Source organism: Lissotriton vulgaris, chromosome 12 (assembly GCF_964263255.1).
Source record: "Lissotriton vulgaris chromosome 12, aLisVul1.2, whole genome shotgun sequence".
In the NCBI taxonomy this organism is placed as follows: Eukaryota; Metazoa; Chordata; class Amphibia; order Caudata; family Salamandridae; genus Lissotriton; species Lissotriton vulgaris.
In genome coordinates this window covers 675,856,055-675,876,981 of record NC_141700.1, presented here as the reverse complement: position 1 = coordinate 675,876,981, position 20,927 = coordinate 675,856,055, and the positions used below count along the sequence as shown (strand labels likewise).

Genomic DNA, 20,927 nt, shown 5'->3' with positions numbered 1-20,927 from the left:
TAGCATGAATAAAAAAGTATTTTTTAATGGAACACATTTGATATGTGTTGCAAATGTAGGCATTGAAACTTGTTACTAGTCATTTTGGCTCACATGCTCACTCTTGTTGTGTATTAAACCAACTTACCAATGTGACGTTTGGAACATCCACTATATCATAAGTGCATTTTATTCTATGTCATCTGTAATAGGGCTAACTTGACATCATTCACAATAGTGAAGGAGCATCACACCGGACACAGTAACGACTAGAGGCCTTTTTGGTACATCTGTACTTTATAACCTCAACCACCTAATGTATATTTGTTGTTTAGGCAGGCATCTGCCTGCTCAAACCAGTCCTTCGATAGTGATCAGAAAACAGCTGTTATATCCTGTTCCACAAATTCATGTGCAACACACATCATCTTACACCTTGTACAAAACTTACACCTTCAAGAACTCTTCTTGTGCAATGGACGTGTCAACCTTAATGCAGAGGGCAAAATTTGTTGCTGTAACAAAAAATTGTTATTGAACATGTTAAATACAAACTAGAAATTACCCCCTTGATGCTGCTGTTGGGCTCTCAACTGCCCGTCAAGCTCCGCTTCGGCTGCCACAATAATTTGGGCCATGGGGGGGCGCCTTAGGGTGCGATGCACCTTTTTCCCATGTAGGGAGTACTGGCCGAGCTGGACTCCTGATCACTTTTTGGTCTAGCATTGTAGGTCCTTCCACCTCTTTCGATAATGAATGCTGTGCTGCTTGTCGACCCCTAGGATCCCCACCTTCTCTACGATGGCCTTCCAAATTGTCTTTTTCTGATGGGAATTGACCTTTATGGATATGAGAAATGAAAAAAATAAACTGTTTTGTGACTTTTTGTTTGTATTGATGTAACACAATTTTGCTACATCAATCACCTATGGCTGTGTCTGCTGTGGAGTTTTCCACTCACTACCCAGTCAAGTACCGCCAAGGCTGTCTAATTCGAAATGTCCTGATGGCAAAGTGCGGCCCCGCCATTTTAGATGGTCAATTAGTGTGTTTGGGAATGTTTAGTGCAGCACCACCACTCAAAATGGTGAGTAGTTTGTTTACATATACAAAGTGCTAATATCACGCATAATTTAAAAATATAATTTATTTGTAATACGTTACTGTGGCTAAATGCGATAGGTGTGCAGTGTTGTGTACACTTCCTATGAAGGTATTTTCTTGGGAGAAAAGTGAATGTGTAAATAATTCATTTAAAATATGTGGGTTCTTAACATAATTTAACACAACATGTAATGTTGAATTTTTTTCTTAAATAACATTTATCTATTGTTTAAAAAAAATTGTGTAAATAATACACGATCTCTTTTTTTAAAACAATTGACTGGTAAAGAATGGTATTTAAGAGAACCTGTCCATTACATGTTGTGTTAAATTATGTTAAGAAACCATATATATTTTTTAGCAACACGTGACAAGCTGGGTTATTTATCAAAAATAAGTTTGTAAATGTTTTAAAAGGGTGACAGTTTTCCAAAACAGACATATGAACCCAGGGAAGGTGAGGAGATGACAGTCAAGTGTTCCGACCATTTCCAGATCATGGCACCATGGAAGAACAGGATATTATCAAATAATTGAGATTGAAAAGGCAAACTATGCTGGTTTTGTGTCATCAACTGGAGCCAGACCTTCTGTATCACAATAGAAATCCCACATCTATTACACCAATTATGAAAATCATGGCAGCACTTTTGTGGCCATAAAATCATTCCAATGCAACGTGGCAGTATCTGGTGGAACGTCAGAACCAACTTTCAGTGGTGTGGCACAAGAAGTTCTTTATTCAATGATAAGACAGCTCCCACCAGCTTCCACAAAATGAGTTTTTTTTACAAATATGAAGGGAGTATTCTATGCTTTGTGGCCCACATTTACCTTTTCTGAGATATGGTTGTATTTTGGACTTGGGCTCCAGACAATTGTGGCTCTACTCTATTAATTTCATCCACCATGACTGGCTCCCTCTGTAAAATGGAGATTTTTCTCTGTCGTTATAATGTAATTAAATTAAATGAATTAGGAAACCTACAAGTAAAAGACATACAATTTAAAATGCACAAGAAACAGAGGGAGCAAAAAATAAAATACCCAGAATACTTAGACAAAACTTCTCTGTCAAAATGTTGTACTGTGCTGGAATGGCAAAGGATATGTGTGTTTTATAGGGTGGCATGCAGGTGCAAACAATTAGCGACAGTGATAGTGCAATGTTGACCGCGTCCCGTGACTGAATCACTCCGTTTGCAACCCACTGCTAGAACCCCGCCAGCACAACTGTGAAATCTAATTAGGCTTGGTGCAATCCCACCACCCTGACAGCACAGAGTATTGTTAGCCAAAAGAAGAGTCTGCCTCGTCAACAGCGGTGAATTGTTTAAGCGACAGGAAACACTCTGTCTACATGAATGGTGGTTCAGCCAGCACACATCTAAATAGGGCGGGCGGGAGCCTGTTAGCTTGGCGGAGTAATTGTATACTCAGCCATAGAGGAACAACTGTATTACTCTCGATCTAAATCAGGCCCTAAGGTAATTAAGTTAGACAAGTGCAAAATAGCTAACTAATATGTGCAAGGTAGCTGAGGACTATAGTTCAAACTCACTTTTGTGGCTCATAAATAAACATGCTACAGTATATATCTACAACAAAATGTGGCCGCAATCTCCTGAAAGCAACTTTGGATATCAAAGTCAGAAAAAGGCAGCACTGCCTTATATGATTATGGCTAACATAGGGGCCGATTAGGATTGCGGTGAATCCGCATCCTCCGGGCCGGCGGAAGCCACCGCCGGCCCGGAGGATGCGGATTCACCGCTGCGGTGATAGAAAAGACCCCCGCCAGATTAGGATGGCAGGGGGGTCGGGAAGACCGTCCGCAGCTTTTCCGCCACGGTCCCGAGGCGGAAAAGCTCTACTATGGTGGCGGTGTCTATCAGACACCGCCAGCCATATTAGCATGCATGGGGAAACATGCTTTTCCAGGGCGGCTTTTCCGCTGTGGAAAATCATGTGGTCTTTTCTGTTTGGGGGCCCGTTGCGGGCCCCCAGGGTGTCAGGGGGTGGGGGGTGCACATGGGGGGTACCTATGGTACCCACCTGCATTTGCTTGCACATAGCGGCAGGCACCGCGCGGTGCCTGCCGCTTTGTGCATGCAAATGCACTGCATGTATTTTTAGCATTGCGGCGGGTGCTGCTTCAAGCAGCACCTGCCGCAATGTTAAAAATACAGGATGTGACCGCCAGGGTGGCGGTCACATCCTAACTCGCACGGAGGGACCGCCGCTGCCCCTGCCCCTGCGGACGGTCCCTCCACCTCTGCGGTGGCGGACGGACGCAGGTCCGTCCGCCATCATAAGGACCCCCATAGTTTGGAATGCTGTTGACTTTGAATTATACATGGATGGTGAAATAGCACAAAGTCAAATAAAATAACACGCAGTACTAACTTCTTATGTGTGGCATTCAGCAATCCCAGTCTGGAGAGCCCTCGAGAAATGAGTGGCAGAGTAAATATATTAATAATCCTGCATCTAAATGTGTAGAATAAGAACGGTAATTAAATACAATGTAAAATGGTTTAAAATAATTCCAACAACTCAAAAAAGCATGGGCAAAACTCACCCATATTGCCAAGCATAAATGTAAATTAGATTGGTTTTACTAGAAAGAAAAGAAAGGTGTAATGAAACGCTTGTGAAAATTCATTGCAGCAGTTTTCTGTGACTGCTGGTATGTAATACTCACTGTTTGGAGTGTGCACAGACCGGATGAATCCAGGGATGGTGGCTCAATGCAGAGAATAATGCTTATGTAAAGCCCACAGTGCATGAAGTGGCCACGTGATCAGAGCGGCGCAGTCCCGTCCGAATTAAAGGTGTAATGCCCTATTGAGTTAGAAGAGAGCTATTGTGTGAAACGATGTTCAAATGAGTGGTATTTAAGACCGTGTAATATCCATTCATTGTAATTAAAAAATAAATTTAAAAAAAGGAAGGACCTATTATTCCCAAAAGAACATGGAAATAGATGTTATAACTTATGTTTATGGAGAGATAGTGTTGTCTAGGGACTCGAAATGAATATATATGGTTTCAAGGAGAAACTCATTAATCGTGAGTGTTTCATATGCTAAAAAACTTTCTATAGGCAACACTGTCTAGCGCTGTGTCCATTGAACAAAGGAGGCAGCCCTGGAGGGGGCTGTCTTTGAACTTTTGGTGTGCAAGACCCTGGCAGTGCGTCAGCAAGGGGCGAAGCTGAGACCCCAGGAGTAGATGTGACCATTGACTAATGGATGACACCATTTTGAACAGTCCCCATATGCTGTTCAGGAGAGTTGGAGAGGTGACATTGCACCCAAAAAATTGGCCAGGGGTCCATTGCTTCTGGAACCTTTCCTCCCCTTTTAAAACCGTTGGACTACGGGGGACTCTCGCTTGCCTGGTGATTTTGTATGCACTTAACTGAGCCTGGGACTGCCATGGATAGCTGGAACGAAGAACCTCATGATGCCCGGAAAGGACTAAGGACACTGCCCAGTTGACCATACGACTACTGGGTCCCTCCAAGGGCCAGTGAGGCTGACTCCCTGAAACCCACTGAGAACCAGTTGGGGGACAAGCCCTGGACTTTTGCCCCTAGAAACCAAGACAAGGAGGAAGGCTTGCACAGGGAGCCAGGAGTACCAGCTCGTTGAGGACTGCTCCGCTTTGGAGGCGAGGAGATCTGCTGCAACTGCCCCTAGTGGCTAGCGCTCACCACAAGGAGTACAAGGAGACCAAGATCATCACAATTATCCCAACTGGGCCAGAGTTAGGGCATTTTAAAGTTTGGCAACCTTTGTCCTTTCTCGGACAATGGAGCGCATGTGCTCTGCTGTCTCTCCAAATAATGGGCCAGTGCCCGGGGTTGGTGCAGGAATTATTTGATTTTGTCAGACGGGGCGTGCATGCCCCCCGGACTCTTGGGTGGCCCAAGGATCCCATCCCTTAGACTATTTCCACTCAAAGGGGGGCCTGGGACACCATCCCTTGAAGCAAAAGAAGAATAGGGGAGTACCGTCACATCCCCCCCCCAATGCCAGTGGCTTTGCACCTGTGCCCATGTCTGGATGGAGCAGGGTGGCCACTGCAGAAGAATGCGCCCTGCCTACAAGACAGGACAAGGAGAGAAGTGCTGCTGGTTCATTTGGATGCTCTGGGAGGTGCGGGTCATGAGGGAGCTGACGGGGCAGCCAGGAGTGGGGCCCTTGAGCTGTCCCCAATGAAGTAGGCAAGCAGGAGTGTTAAGGTGGGACCGGGCACCCCCAGGACCAAGATGAACACAGACATTAAAGACATGAGGGCTCATGGCACAGATGGAGACCTGCTGTTATGGAATCTCCTCATAATGCCCTATCCTGCTTTTTCATTAGTCAACAGTTTTTTTTAAAGTACTGCCCCTATGTCTACGGAGGTCAGGAATGCAGGACCCGTATAGAATGTTCACTATTATTTTAAAGCATTCCCATGGCTGGAGCTTATGCTTCTCAGCTGGGAGTGCATCGAAGGGCTTACTTTATGTTGACAGATGTCCTCTAGCTGCTGAGTCTATGGTTGTATATAATGCAGTCAAAATAGGATGCCCTCTAGGGGGCTGGTTTTATGGTCGCAGGTTTCATGGTTGAAAGGTTAAAAAATTGAGACCCGTGTTTTGCTCATTTTAAATGTTTTATTGAGATAATTATGCTGACAATTATGTCGCATTACGGTGAATATCCTTTATTAACAGTAATAAGTGTATTTACACCTGATTATCATCATTATTATTGATAATTGCATTTATGCACTCAGTGATGTCTTTTACATGTGGTTTGTTTATCTTGAACTTTTGACCAAGCCAATAGACTTAGCTGATATGTTTGCATGACCCCTTTAAGCGGGTTAAAGGTGATTATATAATGTCATCTGTGGCATTATTCGTCTACCAATCTATTCATTTGTAAATGAATGCATGGTATTTAGCAGTGTGTTTATAATAGATGTACTTCTTTTTCTAAAGAAAAAGTACTGACTTGACAATCATTTATTGAGTGTTATTATTGCGTGCCAGCGAATGGCGATTACTAGCCCACACCTCATAACCTGAGTAGGCCTTGGACTTCTCTGCCTCGCTTCTTTGAAAGAGTCAAGAGCTACAATGGTTTGCTTGGTTCCCAGTAAGGGCAATTGTGGACCTATTACTTGTGCAGCCACTCAACTAATATCCCAATTTGCTACAATAGGACATTTGTCACCAGTAATTTATATGAAATTCACATTTTATTATATAATGAATTTCCTTTCTTATGAATATACGGACTGACACCCCCTTTTCTGAATCATTTTTGTCCACCATAAGCGTGGAAGGGTATACTCAGATGTGAGTCCCTAGCTCATTGCACCATCAGGATTCAAGCAAGCCGGGCCGAAGACGGCTGAAATGCCAGAAACCGGTCCCCGGTAGCTTGTTTCCTTCCCAGTATAAGAATTGGCTTGGTAGTTTGGTCTGCCCTGTTCCCATGATGCACTGGGCCAGGGTCAGACTAATTTGCATATAGCCAAGTTCTGAGCTGGGATGGTGCAGTGAGCTAAAAAACGGTGATGGATAAAGCCCTGATCTTTGGACTGGGTAAGAGTGGTCTGCTTAATTCAGACACACTGTTCATCACCACCCCCTTTTCTGAATCATTTTTGTCCACCATAAGCGTGGAAGGGTATACTCAGATGTGAGTCCCTAGCTCATTGCACCATCAGATTCAAGCAAGCCGGGCCGAAGACGGCTGAAATGCCAGAAACCGGTCCCCGGTAGCTTGTTTCCTTCCCAGTATAAGATGGCTTGGTAGTTTGGTCTGCCCTGTTCCCATGATGCACTGGGCCAGGGTCAGACTAATTTGCATATAGCTAAGTTCTGAGCTGGGATGGTGCAGTGAGCTAAAAAACGGTGATGGATAAAGCCCTAATCTTTGGACTGGGTAAGAGTGGTCTGCTTAATTCAGACACTCTGTTCATCACCACCCCCTTTTCTGAATCATTTTTGTCCACCATAAGCGTGGAAGGGTATACTCAGATGTGAGTCCCCAGCTCATTGCACCATCAGGATTCAAGCAAGCCGGGCCGAAGACGGCTGAAATGCCAGAAACCGATCCCCGGAAGCTTGTTTCCTTCCCAGTATAAGAATTGGCTTGGTAGTTTGGTCTGCCCTGTTCCCATGATGCACTGGGCCAGGGTCAGACTAATTTGCATATAGCCAAGTTCTGAGCTGGGATGGTGCAGTGAGCTAAAAAACGGTGATGGATAAAGCCCTGATCTTTGGACTGGGTAAGAGTGGTCTGCTTAATTCAGACACTCTGTTCATCACCACCCCCTTTTCTGACACATAAATGTAGACATATTGGGGGCCTATTCACAAATTCATTCATGAGGATGGAAGCTAATACTATAGGAGTACACTCATGTCTTTGTGAATTGGCCCCAAAAAAGATCCAACTCCCTATTTGCAAAAAGGCACAGTTCTTTCTATGTGTACTAATTGTATATATCCATTCCCTGAATACTTAATTTTTATTCCTTCCAATTTTAGATGTTTTGGGCCGAATTCATTAAGGCATGGGAATTTAGTTAACGTACTAGAGAATATTACTTTACATTCTCAAAATTGTAAAATACTATGGAATATTACTTTACATTCTCCAAAATGCAATTGTGAGTAGGGTCTATAGTAGGCATCTATTTTTGCCGAAAGATGCATTGGGTAATACACTTGGTGAATTATCAGCGTTTTATAATCCTGTGCACCCACTATTTTTTGTGTGCTTGTCACTCCACAGCAGAGAAAGTAATAGGAACAGCAACTCATGTAAGTTATGTATTTTGTGTCTTGATATTTGGATAATTGATTAAACAAACGCACTGTTTTTATATTTCTGTAAATTGGAGCTTTTAACCCTCATTTGATTGTAATTTTTCATTACATACGCAGAGATGCTGTTCCCTGCCCCATCTACCAGTCCTGTCTTCGCGAAAATTAAGTCAAATAATGATCTTTCAGTAAAAGTAAAAAAAATAATACAAAAAAAAACCTTTTTCCAAACTAGACTTACACTTATTGGCTCTGTTTTTTATTGATTGTGGAAACATTGATACAGATCATGTGGGTCATTGCTATCAAACTCTAAAACTAAAGTCAGAATTGTGTTGAAATTTTGAACATCTTGTCTGAAAATTAATCTAAAATTAAGTTTGGTTTGTTCACCAGAGCAAAATGAATTTCCTTTTGCTAAAAAACAATATGGGGGATTTAAAATGTTAATTCTTGAAGTAAAATGTTTTGAAATGTATTACTTTTGCACAGCTCCGCTTTAGAATAAATTCCCGCAAAAGCAGTGTCTGTGGTAAATTTTTTCCTACAAACAAATCTCTTACAAGAAACTTCACCAACATGTGTTCAAAATGTAAAAAAAAATAAAGAAGTTCACAATATAGGTGAAGTGCTTGTGCATGCCTGTTAAAGCTTTGATTCATTAAAATTATCAAACCGATAGAAATTTGTTGAATTTCACAAAACTCCAGGTAAGGTGTTATCGTAAAATAAACCAGACAAATGAATAATGTCAGGTTTCCCTCCTCATAGGATACAACATTTTAAGAAATGCATCAAGTTCATTCACGACTGCCGTCTTCGTGGTGGGGGATGCCTCATTCACTGGTCAGTGGTTTTTTTAACTCTATTTATGTATTGTTTGAGAAGATAGATCACATTTTGTCTTTTCAATTTCTTAATGGCAAAGTTGAGATTTTTTTTGAGGACATGTGAAAGTGATAATAAATGTAAACTACAAACATTTGCTGCTGGTGCAATACCATTGCCAAATGTTTCCAGAATTTCTGGCCACAAGATCTAAAAATATGAAGGACATGTATAGTGAAACGTGAAGTGCAAGGCCTGTTCTGCTTTGTAAATATAACACTTGCAGCCCATGCTGTTACCACTTGCAATGTACAGCACCTCATTGTTTAATAATTTGTTTTTACTCATCCATACAGAATGTGAGGTGCCTGAGCGAGTGAGATTGTTCAAAAGTAATTCAGACTAATCTCAGTTAGGGTTCTGATAGTGTGCTAATAACTGGAGCTTACAAAAGCATGTAGACCGCATTCTTTAGGATTTAAACATTGTTACAGGATCAGAACATTTGCCTTTATCTGTTCTATGTTTATATGTTTTGTTTGTTTGTTTATGGAGTCCTCTCTGATGCCATGTTGTGAATTCTGGAGGGCTCATATTGGGTTCAGGTGAGGAGGCTTCATCTGGAATACAGCATTCTGTTCTGGGGGGGATCTAACCCGAACCGCTGTGTCCAGTGCTCTGGGCATCCCCAAGATGGTTGTATCCTCAACTAAAAGCATCACATGCAGTATTGTCTTAAGTTATGAGGCAACACTCTGAAGTGTAACGTTCAGGTCTGGAGGTATTGTGTAGAGTTTTGTATCAATTCTGAAGGCCTCGCCCTGAGCGCTGTGTCCAGTACTGTTGGCCTCCTCTGCAATGTTCTGTCCAGAACTAGAAACATCACACTGAGTATTGTGTGAAGTCCTGATTGAATCCTCTTAAGTAAAACATTGCAATCTGGAGGTATTGCATAGAATTTTGTGTCGGTTCTGGAGGTCGCACCTGGAGTTTTGTGTCCAGTTCTGGGGCCTCCTCTGGAATTAGTTGTCGAAGTCTGTAAGCATCATCCGGAGAATTGTGTCCAGTTGTTAGCGAATTATCTGATGCACAATGTCACGAACAGGAGGTATCGGTGTCACATAGAGTTTCACTATCATCATGGTTCCAAGTCAACACCAGAAATCTTATAAAGAGGCAGAGGTGGCAGACCTCTCATTACATTCATGAGCACTTAGCACCCTGAAAATTAATATTTCACTTTGCCATAATAAGTATGGACCTTCTAGCTAGAAGCTGCAAAGCCTGGACACATTGATGGTGACCTTCACAACACAGTCTCACTTGGCCCTTTAGAGGGAAGAATCAGCAGAGTTTGAGGGAGGAATCGTTCAACCGGGAATGCTTCAGTCTCCCTGTCTGCAACTATGCCCCAGTCCAGAACGAATGCAGCTCTTCGACATCTGCAACAATCACTGACCGATAATTCGATCATGTATAAATTCAAATCCGCATTTATTTTCAAATCTCTCTAAATGCAACAACTCTATAAGGTTTGGTGTAATACCACTAAGTGAGATAAATCAACTAAAATATACTCAAACTTTCTCTGAACCAGATTCAACTACACTACACGAAACAATTTTCGTTAATGGCAGCTAAGTAGTCACAAGTGCTGACTATACCAGCACAAAATAAAACAATTATTTTTTATGGTACACTGCGCCTTGTTCTTGCAGTTTTGTCCAGTGCAGCTTAAAGGTAATACAAAAAAGAGATGTAGCGATCTTTCCTCCGAAATAATGTTTGCCCAAAAGTGCCAAACTACCCTTTAAAAGGTTCAGAACTGTGCTACGTCAACAATGAGGACTCTTCTTGCACAGTTAGTAAATCAAACATGTACAGACTTTGTTTACAACTGACACCAATTCCAACTACAACTGAAATAGTAATTCTAAGAATAGTAGAAATGAATCTTGGGGCTAGATGACAACCACGAAGAAAATCCTAATCCTTAGACTTCAAGAGTTACAGATAAGAATTTACAGCTTGAAATAGGAAATTACTTTAGTAGAAGGCAATGCAGAAAGATGGTCTTACACCACAAAGTATAGCTGTAAAGAACATTAGACTTCAAAGGTAGCTTAAATGAGCTAATACATAAAGTAACAACACTGTATGAAAAAACACATTTCTAATGAAACTAAATTGGTAATGTAGAATTGTATTACGTACTTTACAAAGATTAGAAGTGTTTCTATTTCAGAGGCCTCGCCATTTGGGCCCTAATCAAATAAATGTCTTTTTTTTTTTTTTTGCAAGGTGAAATATGTTGCACATCAATGAGAGAAAATAAATGCATTGTTTATTTAGACAACTGAAAATAGCTGCTGTACTTGTCCTATATTAGAAAATATGCAAAACAAGAACGAGGAGTGCTCTATGAGGCAGCGGTTGGCACCTGCACAGTAAAATTGCAGTTTTACTAGTGGAGTTCACCTAGGGGAGCGGTATGACTATGCATCCGCTCTTGATTCTCCTGGTCTTGTGCACCTTCTCAGAAGGATCGCTCACTGTGATGCGCTTCTGGATCGGTCGAGTGGGTATTTCTGATAGTCAGTAAGTGTACCTCTGGGTGCGAGATTATATATCCTGCTAGCATAACAGATCTGAGTCTCCTATACCTCTGGGTGACCGGGTATATCCTGCTAGCACAACAGATTTGAGTCTCCTATACCTTTGGGTGACCGGGTATATCCTGCTAGCACAACAGATTTGAGTCTCCTATACCTCTGGGTGACAGGGTATATCCTGCTAGCAAAACAGATTTCCGTCTTCCATACCTCTGGGTGACCGGGTATATCCTGATAGCACAACAGATTTGAGTCTCCTATACCCCTGGGTGAGGGTATATATATCCTGCTAGCACAACTGATTTGAGTCTCCTATACCTCTGGGTGACAGGGTATATCTTGCTAGCACAACAGATTTGAGTCAACGATACCTCTGTGCGAGGGTATATATCCTGCTAGCACAACTAATTTGAGTCTTCTATACCTTTGGGAGACCGGGTATATCCTGCTAGCACAACAGATTTGAGTCTCCTATACCTCTGCGTGAGGGTATATATTCTGCTAGCACAACTAATTTGAGTCTTCTACACCTTTGGGTGAAAAGGTATGTCCTGCTAGCATAACAGATGTGTGTCTCCTTTCTCTTGGAGCACTTTTAAAAAACATCTATTGTGTGCGTTTTTGGGCTTGTTAAGATTCTTCTCAGTATTTGGGTAACTACACTTTACCAGATGCAAAGTTTTGAGAAAGCCTTAGAAACAGTACAGAGGGGCTCTCCAGGCCCCAATAATCTCATGTGACCACCCAACATCTTTACAAAGTGATGGCACTCCTATTCGAGGGATACCTATATGACACTACAGTTTAGAAAAGGCCACACGGAGGATACTTGCAACATGAGACTTTATGTTCGAAGTCTACTTCTTCCGAATCAAAAAGCCTCTCTTCTGCAATCATAGGTTCAACACAGATCCAAACGCTGTCTGGGGCAAGAACAATGTAACAAACAAATACTTCAATATGTTGCCATGTGACTTCTATTGTGTGCCACGGTGTATGTAGATAATGGCAACATTTACAACTGGGACAGTTGGTGCTAGTTAGAACGATAGAGTGCCAGAATAGAACTGCATTCAAAACACAAACTGTAGGGGAGCAAGTATTTTGTAAGGCCATCCATTATGTAATCGATTTTATTTGTGAAGTCGTGTCTGATGCAGTTTGTTACATTGGATAAAAGAAAGCATGGTTTCTTAGCTAACTAGAGCTTGTGAATTTCTTTGCTTTGCATTTGTTCTCTTAACTAGAATATAACTTCAGCTTTATTCAGTGATTTTATTACACCATCCACAATACTGACACTGTCAGTCAAAATAGAAAACATTCAATGTTCATTCTTAACAGCAGACTGGTTGATGGGATCAAAGGTTATTGGGAGACCCAAAACTTCCATTTCCCATTTAAATGGCTGTGGGTTCTTTTTCTGTAGAGCATCAGCGAGAAACTGTGCAGCAAGGCCAAAACAAAAAGCAAAAACACAAAAAAGGTTTCCATGCTGCGGCTGCATCATTTTGTTGGCGTACTCGTGCATGATGATGCAAAAGTAGGCCTACAAAATGACGCAAGCATCATATTTCGTTTTTAATTTACTGATCTGAAATGGATCCGTAAATAAAAAATAAAAAAATAGAAATCGCTTAAAAGTGTGTTTGAAGGTGGAGGGCCCAGCGGCAATTTGAGTGGGTGGTGGGGGGAGTAGAAAACCACAAAAGAGAGAAATGAACAACACAGTCTGAGAAGGGCTTGCAACAGAAGGGAGACAGTAGCACCGAGCACAGGGAGCGGATATCGGGCAGAGGGGGGAAACACACAAGGAAGAGAGTGCTCAAAAAAGTAGTTCCCTATCTGCAAGCTGTGGAAGGATACAAGTCAACAAAGCCGAAGGATGGTAAAGACTCTGTGCTCCAGGGGAGGGCCAGGCACAAGGACAAGGAAGGACATCTAATAAGAAGCAAGCAAATGAGTAAGTAATGGGAGAGCTGTAAATAAATCCACTGTAATGTCTTGGTAAACGGACTACAGATATTTTCCAACCGCAGAGCTTGCACTATCTAATAGCCAAGACATAAAAACCATTGAACTAAACGTTTACTGGAAGTTGCAGCGTTGATTTGATTTTGCGACCAGTGTTTTAAAAAAGAACACTACAAACCAGGTCAAATGGATTTGATGTGTAGGCAGTTCAAGAACCCAGTTTTGAGCTTGAGCTTGAAATCTGATTAGGCACATAGAGCTGCCTTTTTGAGGTCTGCGGGCCTCAAAAAAACACATTTTTGAATGCTTCGTGGGGCCTGGTTCAGCACAGATTCTCTTTTGAGCACCAGACTACAGCTCAGAGGCTTGAAGAGGTCCCTTTTTGCAAAATATTTGCATAACTCACTGACAGGTTCATGTCCCTTTTAGGCCACCCTTTTATACTAAGAGTGTCTCAAAGTCATTCTTGAGGTCATTGGACCTCGTTTTGGATTAGCAGGTATAAAGGGAACATTTAGGGAACATGAGATCTGAATGCAGATCATTGCGGAAGTCACTTCTCTGTACACTTGTATTGTGGGCATCGATATAGTTCCATCATGCCAAGCGCACGCAATTGCATGGCATTGTATACAGTACAGTACAGTAGAGCATGGCCAATGTCGAGTACAGAGGACAGAAGTGCTAAACACTGATCTTGACCTAAGAGTATAAGACTATTTGCTTGGCCGTCTACGGCTGTGTGTGTACCCATTGAATCCTTGGCCTGCCCACAAGTAGTGCTTCGTGACTACAGAGCACAGTGATGAAGGCTCAAAGTCACACCTTTTATCTGGTTCCTGGAGTGCATTACCTAAATTCACGTCATGTTGATACTGGCAGGGGTACTGTTTGTGTACAGCTCCTGTATGATGTTTCAGCGGACCATGCTGGAGGTGGGGGTAGTGAGCACTGCACATGGCATTTAGCTACAGAAGGTTCTGGTGCATCTTGTAGGACATTGTTGAAGGCTGCAACTTGTGCTTACAGGATATGGTCTTGGGGCAGCAAAGGAAGTGAATCGTTACAGCATGTAAGGCGTCCATGGACAACCTTTGGGTGAGGGATATAAAGTTCTTTTACCAAGTTCTCTTGCCATCTTTAAAAAAAAAAGAACAAAAAAACGCTCACAAATTTAGCTTCCATTCAAGATATTGAGGAAATCCAAAATTTTCATTCTCAGGAGTCTTACTAATATCAATAAAGAGCTTGGCACAGAAGCTGAAATATGAAAAAGACATCTTTATTGAACTTAATTAAGTGAGGCCACGTCACACAGAAACCGTAGTAACTGAATGAGGTAGTCTGAGGAATACAGAGGACAGTGGCCTTTTATATGTTTTAGGGTTACATGACTCAGCACAAAAGTAAGGGGTAGTCCTAGCTTATGCAAGCATGCAAAAAACCCAACATTCCTTCTTACACAATGCTGGACAAACCCATAATAGAACACCACAGCCCATATAGTAAACAGGTCATAAAAAGAGGGAACAGAAACAGATGAGGTAGGATAAGGGGTGTGTATGTGCATACCAAACTTTACAATCTCCTGTGCTCTGATCCTTAATCTTGATCAGCTACTAGGCAAGAAACTGGTCTAAAAAGGTCAGCTTCAGGCAACAGGGTCAGTTCACTCAGGTCATCCAGCAGTCGGCTAAAGTCATCAGCCTATCTGAGGGCAACTACAAAATGGCTGCTATGTACAAAATGGAATCCAAGTGTTTCAAGAACGAAATCGTCAAATACACAGTGAATCCATTGGTGTAACATGATGAAAACACTCATGCTTGCTGAGCTCACTGTTTACGGTCCGCTGTTACCAAAATCGTAACAGAACCACGACCTTTATGACCCAGGTTCAGAATTCACGGAACCTCAATATAGTTCTAATCAAACACTTAAAACACACGGAATTTGCCCATATGGTTAGCTATACAAACATAGTCTGCCCTCCCAATGGATATCCACTGATAGCATGGGTCCTGGATAGCTTCAACTCATGGAGCTAAACACTCTAACTTACGTGGGGAAGCAAACGTTAATATTAATCAAAAGGAAATAGCATTTTAAAATAATTAGCATCCACATAGAGACTATTTGATTATAGTTTTCAATAAACCACTTTTATTTCATTTATTCATAACAAAAGGAAACGTTCTTTCCATTGAATTCATAAAAACGTTCCAGTGCTTTGTTACCTATGTATAATAACACACTTTAAACATCACGCCTAGGCAATAAGGCATGAGCCCATAATCGTGTTTTAAACAATCCAATTGGATATACTTTGCAGCATTTTTCTGTTTTTTGTTTGGTACAGCCAACTTGTGTTTCACAGCTGGCAAACTGGTTCCTCAGGGCTTTAAGGGAATCAATCAAAGGCACGAAAGAAACCTTATTTAAAAGAACTGATTTTTAAGAACCATATATGACGAATATAAACATTCCACAATATATTTAATCTAGTGTAATAATTTGCAACCACTTATTATTCGGACTCATATGCATGAAATATACACATTTTTCACTCTCATGATTTATTTGGGTACTTTACCCTTTACATTGTTATTATTTAAATTGTTGTAATCATTAGGAGTTCAGCCATGAATTTTGAACATTAGAGATAATATAATCTTTAAAAAGAGAAATTAGGCTTTAGTTGAACTTTATGTACTTTAAACCCTCATGATAAAATAATCTTTTGAAAAGGGATATAATAAACCAGTCTGCGTCAATTACTTTATTGCCTAATTTAAAGTATCTTTGCCCTTTTGCGTTTGGTTACACTTAAAATGAATAATGCATTTCCACCCATATCTCTCAGACATAATGGTTGCATATGATTCCAAATTCTACAGGTAACCCTTGCCTTAATTATTTCATTTTCATATATTAAAATTTGACGTCCCTCACCATTGACTAAGCTTTAAATATATTAAGATAATTTTAATCCAAACATCAAGTTGTCTCTATGATGCTCTTAATGGCAAACTGATTACGAGAAATTGAACCTCAATTGTCTGTGGTACAGCTGTAACTGACAATCATCTGTTTATTGCCAGCACTTTATCTGGACACTCCTAACCACTTCTCATCGCTTACATATTGATCTGTAAAGAACTAGTTGCTCATTCACATCCTGTGATGAACTTTCTTTCACTTGCAATCTTATTATCCAGATTGCGTTAACATCAAAATAACAAGTATAATTTGTTCAAAATCACCAATTTGGTCCTCTGTTTTTCTGAAATGGAATAAAAAAAAAAAATCTGTAAAACCCACACAATGCATCCAAAGCTTTAAGTGCCACAGATTTTGGCTTGATATACTGACCTTTATTCTCTTAGTTGTAGATGCACATTAAATTGCATTATTGTGAATGAATATAATACAGATTGTTATTACTCTGATATATTTAAGTTGGAACTCTTAGCGAGTGCAAAGATTTGTATAATAATGATGTAAATGGTAAAATACCCATAAGAATCATGAAAGAGGGAAAATGTGTATGTTGTGTACATGCCGGTGTGAAATAAAGAGCTGCAAATTGTTAGTTTCGATTAAATATGTTATGAATCTTTATATTTGTCATGTATGGTCCTTAAAAATTGGTTCTTTTAGTTACATTTTTTGTGTTTTTGGTTGTTACCTTTTCATCTCAGGGAAAGCTGTTTTCCAGCCGCGAAACCCATGTTGGTTGCTATAAGGCAGGCACAATTAGATTGATCAGAAACATGATTAAGGGCTTATGGTCTATGAACTGTGAGCGATGTTTAAAAGCACTGGAAAGTATTAATTCAATGATGAGCGCTTTTTCTTTTATCATAAATACATTATTTAAAATTGTTGTAGAGAAAAATGTTAGCAGTTTATTTGTATTTGGAAGATAATTGATTAGGAGTGCTATTTTCCTTTTGATTAATATCATTTGCTTACCCACAAAAGTTTATTAGAGTGCCTTCCAAGATGAAATCACAAATGCCATAGTTGATCCTTTTTTGATGACCTCAAATTTGACATCACCAATTACATTTTATACTCTATAAACCCAGTGCTCCAGCATGTATTGCATGCATAACATGTCTAAAAGCCAGAAACTGATCGCTTTACATAAATGAATATCCACATCCTCTATTTGTTATATCAAAGGCCATGGCCATGACCAGTGCAGCCTGCATAGGGAACACAAGGCATGGCAATGGGTGCTTATGTGCAATTGTGCACTCAAAGGGTCTGAGCAAAAGCAATACCCTGTTAATGTGGCAAATGTGGTTTGCAGCGCAGGTCATGCCTATGTGCTTGGTTTCTTTCCTTTACATCACTGTCTCTATACTGGGAGCCATTACATCACAGGGGTTACATCAGGAGTCTATGCATTAGGAGTCTTCACATCACTGATCTTCATAGGTCTTTATTTTGGAGGCGAGTTACTTTATTATTGTTGTAAGTGGAAAAAATATATACATACACATATACACATACACATGCTAAGGTTCTCCTTCTTTAATTTGTAATAGTATTTTAAATGAAAAATACATTATTATGTAAACGATATTGTATTTTTAAATAAATATATAATTACAAGATAATTAGTCCATAAAGAAATAAAAAAAGGCAATAATAGATTATGAATGTATTATACACTAAGATATGAAGTGTATGACTTTAAGTTTTATACTTTTTTGTGATTGTAAGGAGTTTTTAAGATTTTGGGATAGTGTTTTGGGAAAGTGAGGAGCTTTTACAATTCAGGTATGACTATTGAATACAATTATTATAAAGTTTTTAAGTTTCAGGGATGGGTACTATTTAGTTAGGAGATTTTAGGGTTCAACAATGGTTTGTGTTTAGGGGTAGTAGGAGTTCATAGGATTCAGGGATGGATGTTTAGGGATTTTAAAGAGTTTAGGGTTTATGGATATAGTTTTTAGAGATGGGAAGGATTTTTTAGGATTCAAGGATGGGCAATTTATAGTGTTAATAAGGAGATCTTTGGGCTTGGGGATGGGTAGAGAATAGGGGATAGTCAGACATTTTGCCTTAAGGGATGGTAGTGGCTATGGATAGATAATGTTTTTTAGAGTTAAGGTATGGGTAGTGCAAGGGTTATTAAGGGGTTCTTGGGTTTAGTGAAGCATAGTTTAAAATGATATTGCGTTTAAAAGATGAATTTAATTAATTTAAAAGCATTAAAATCTTCATTAAAAATATTATTGTTAGTTTAGTATTTAACAACTAAAATTAAAATGCATTTCTAAAATTAGATTAAGAAAAAAATGTGAAAAGTAATGGCACTCCTGATGTAACATACTTCAATGTAAAGGTACTCCTGATGTACTTACCACAATATGATGTCATACTCATATTTGTGTGCTCCATGTCCTAAAATACCAACCATTTGACTTCTGAGAGGAGTACTGTTATGGTTGTGTAGCTAACCACAACGTGCTACATTCCACTGATATGTAGGTTTCAAATTATTTCCATATCTCCTCAACTGTATTTTGTTTAGAGGGTTTTTTAAAGGAGGATAGTAAGGTCTCCTTAACCAGCATGAAATTCTGCAACTCCTAAACACCTGTGGATCTTTATACTCCTTCTGTGGCATGGCCACTCGTGTGATAAGAATATGAAATCACTGCTCAACTAAAATATTTGATTAGATATTTTGTGCCTTCACAATGCTTCAGGGGAACACAGGGAGGGCTAAAAGCAGCACTTTAAACAAAGTATCTATTGTGTTTGGTGCACTTTAATAAATACCTTATTGAGACAACAATTCTAGTCCTGTGTTTCCAGTCTCTGTCAGACATGGAAAAAAGACTATGCACATGTTCCCAAGGCTCTTACATGACAGGTAACAATGAAATGGGAGAGGATGTGGCCTAACAGCTAGAGTGGTAGGCCTCAGAGCTGGGGAATCAGTTTTGAGTCTCGGCAGGGACGCTCAACATCCTGTGATTCTGGGCAAATCGTTTAGGGGCACATGCATCATTGTAAATACCGGTCGCAAAGGGGCAGATTCTCAGAATCTGCCCCTTTGCGACCGGTATTTTTGTATCAACCCAAATGCAATTTTTCAATTTAGGTAATCGCAAATTTTGTGTTTGCCTAAATTGCGAATGCATTTAGGTAATCTCAATTTGCGACCCCTCAAATGCAATGCAAGAAGCAATCTGAGATTACTACTTTGCATTAAGGAATCGCAAATTACAGAGATTTTCAAGGGGGTGGTAATTTGCGATTCCTTTGAAAAATGTACAAAAGTGCATTTCTCAAAGTGCCATGTGGTGCACTTACATGCCCTTAGGGCATGTGTGTGCGCCACATATGCACACATGCCAATTTCGGGGGTACATCAGGGCGGCCTTTTGGCACCCTTGCACTTTTGAAATTTCATGCGCAATTTGTGAGTGCCTATTTGGTACTCACGAATTGCACATGCAATTTCCAGTGATTCCAATGGGCCTCTGGGCCCATAGGAATGATTGGGAAGCCATTCCTTATTTGCGATTCGCAATGCATAAGCTACATGCATAAGCATTTGTGATTCCTAAATTGCGATTTCATAAAATTCGCAATTTAGGAATCGCAAATGCATACTTTAATGCATGTGCCCATTAATCTCCCTGGGCCTAACAAAAATGAATGTGTCCGTTTGTAACCCAACTGGTGCTCATGTAAAGCGCTCTGATACCCCTTCAAGTCTAGTTCGTGGTGTGTGTATATATATATATATATATATATATATATATATATATATATATATATATATATATATATATATATATATATATATATATATATATATATATATATATATATATATATATATATATATATATACTCGAAGGTCCCTCCCCGCAATCCCACGGGAAATAGGATGCAGCACTCCAAGGTAGGTATCACAAAGATTTATTCTCACAAAAACGCGCTTTCGGCACTCGGCCTTCCTCAGTTAGGTCTCATATATATACACATATATACATTCACTGAAAAAACCATAGGTTTCACACCAGTTATAGTTAGTTGGAAATTTTACTGACATAAAACCATTGAAATTCCCACGTTATAGTTAGTTGGACTCACTATAACTTGCGCGCCTGGAATGCACCGCTGATGACGTCACATATTACATCACTCATGACATGGTCAGTGACATCACTCATGACATCACTGATACAAAAAAATATAAAACTGTTCATAAAAGCCAAAAAAAGTAAAAAAAATTCAAATAAACAATTAAAAAATATAAAACAACAAAAAGAATAAAAAAACAGTTCTTTTTAGAACTACCTCCAATTTATAAAAAAAAGGCTTCATGTTTTTTTAAAGTCTGTCATTCTTTTTTCCCCATGGTACGCTCCCCCCGCGAAAATCGATTTTTTTTTTTTTTTTTTTTTTTTTTTTTTTTTTTTGCCCCGCGGGCCCTTTTATAGCCCCCACATCAAACCTAGGGGGTCAGGGAGGTCTACTCTGCCCCCTTATGGTCATTACCCCCTTTGTTTTTGCCACCTCTTGTGTCTCGATTTTACCGAGACACAAGATGGCGG

General features: G+C 40.0%; 1 protein-coding gene across 1 annotated transcript in view; it reads left to right on the top strand.

Annotated features, from left to right (window-relative positions):
• Positions 1–20,927, top strand: part of LOC147677983 (dual specificity protein phosphatase 22-A-like) — a 248,296-nt gene that overhangs the window by 169,709 nt on the left and 57,660 nt on the right. The window contains exon 5 of the mRNA XM_086945856.1: positions 8,693–8,767. Coding sequence (XP_086801982.1) covers positions 8,693–8,767 — 75 coding nt within the window. The remainder of the gene's footprint in view (positions 1–8,692; positions 8,768–20,927) is intronic.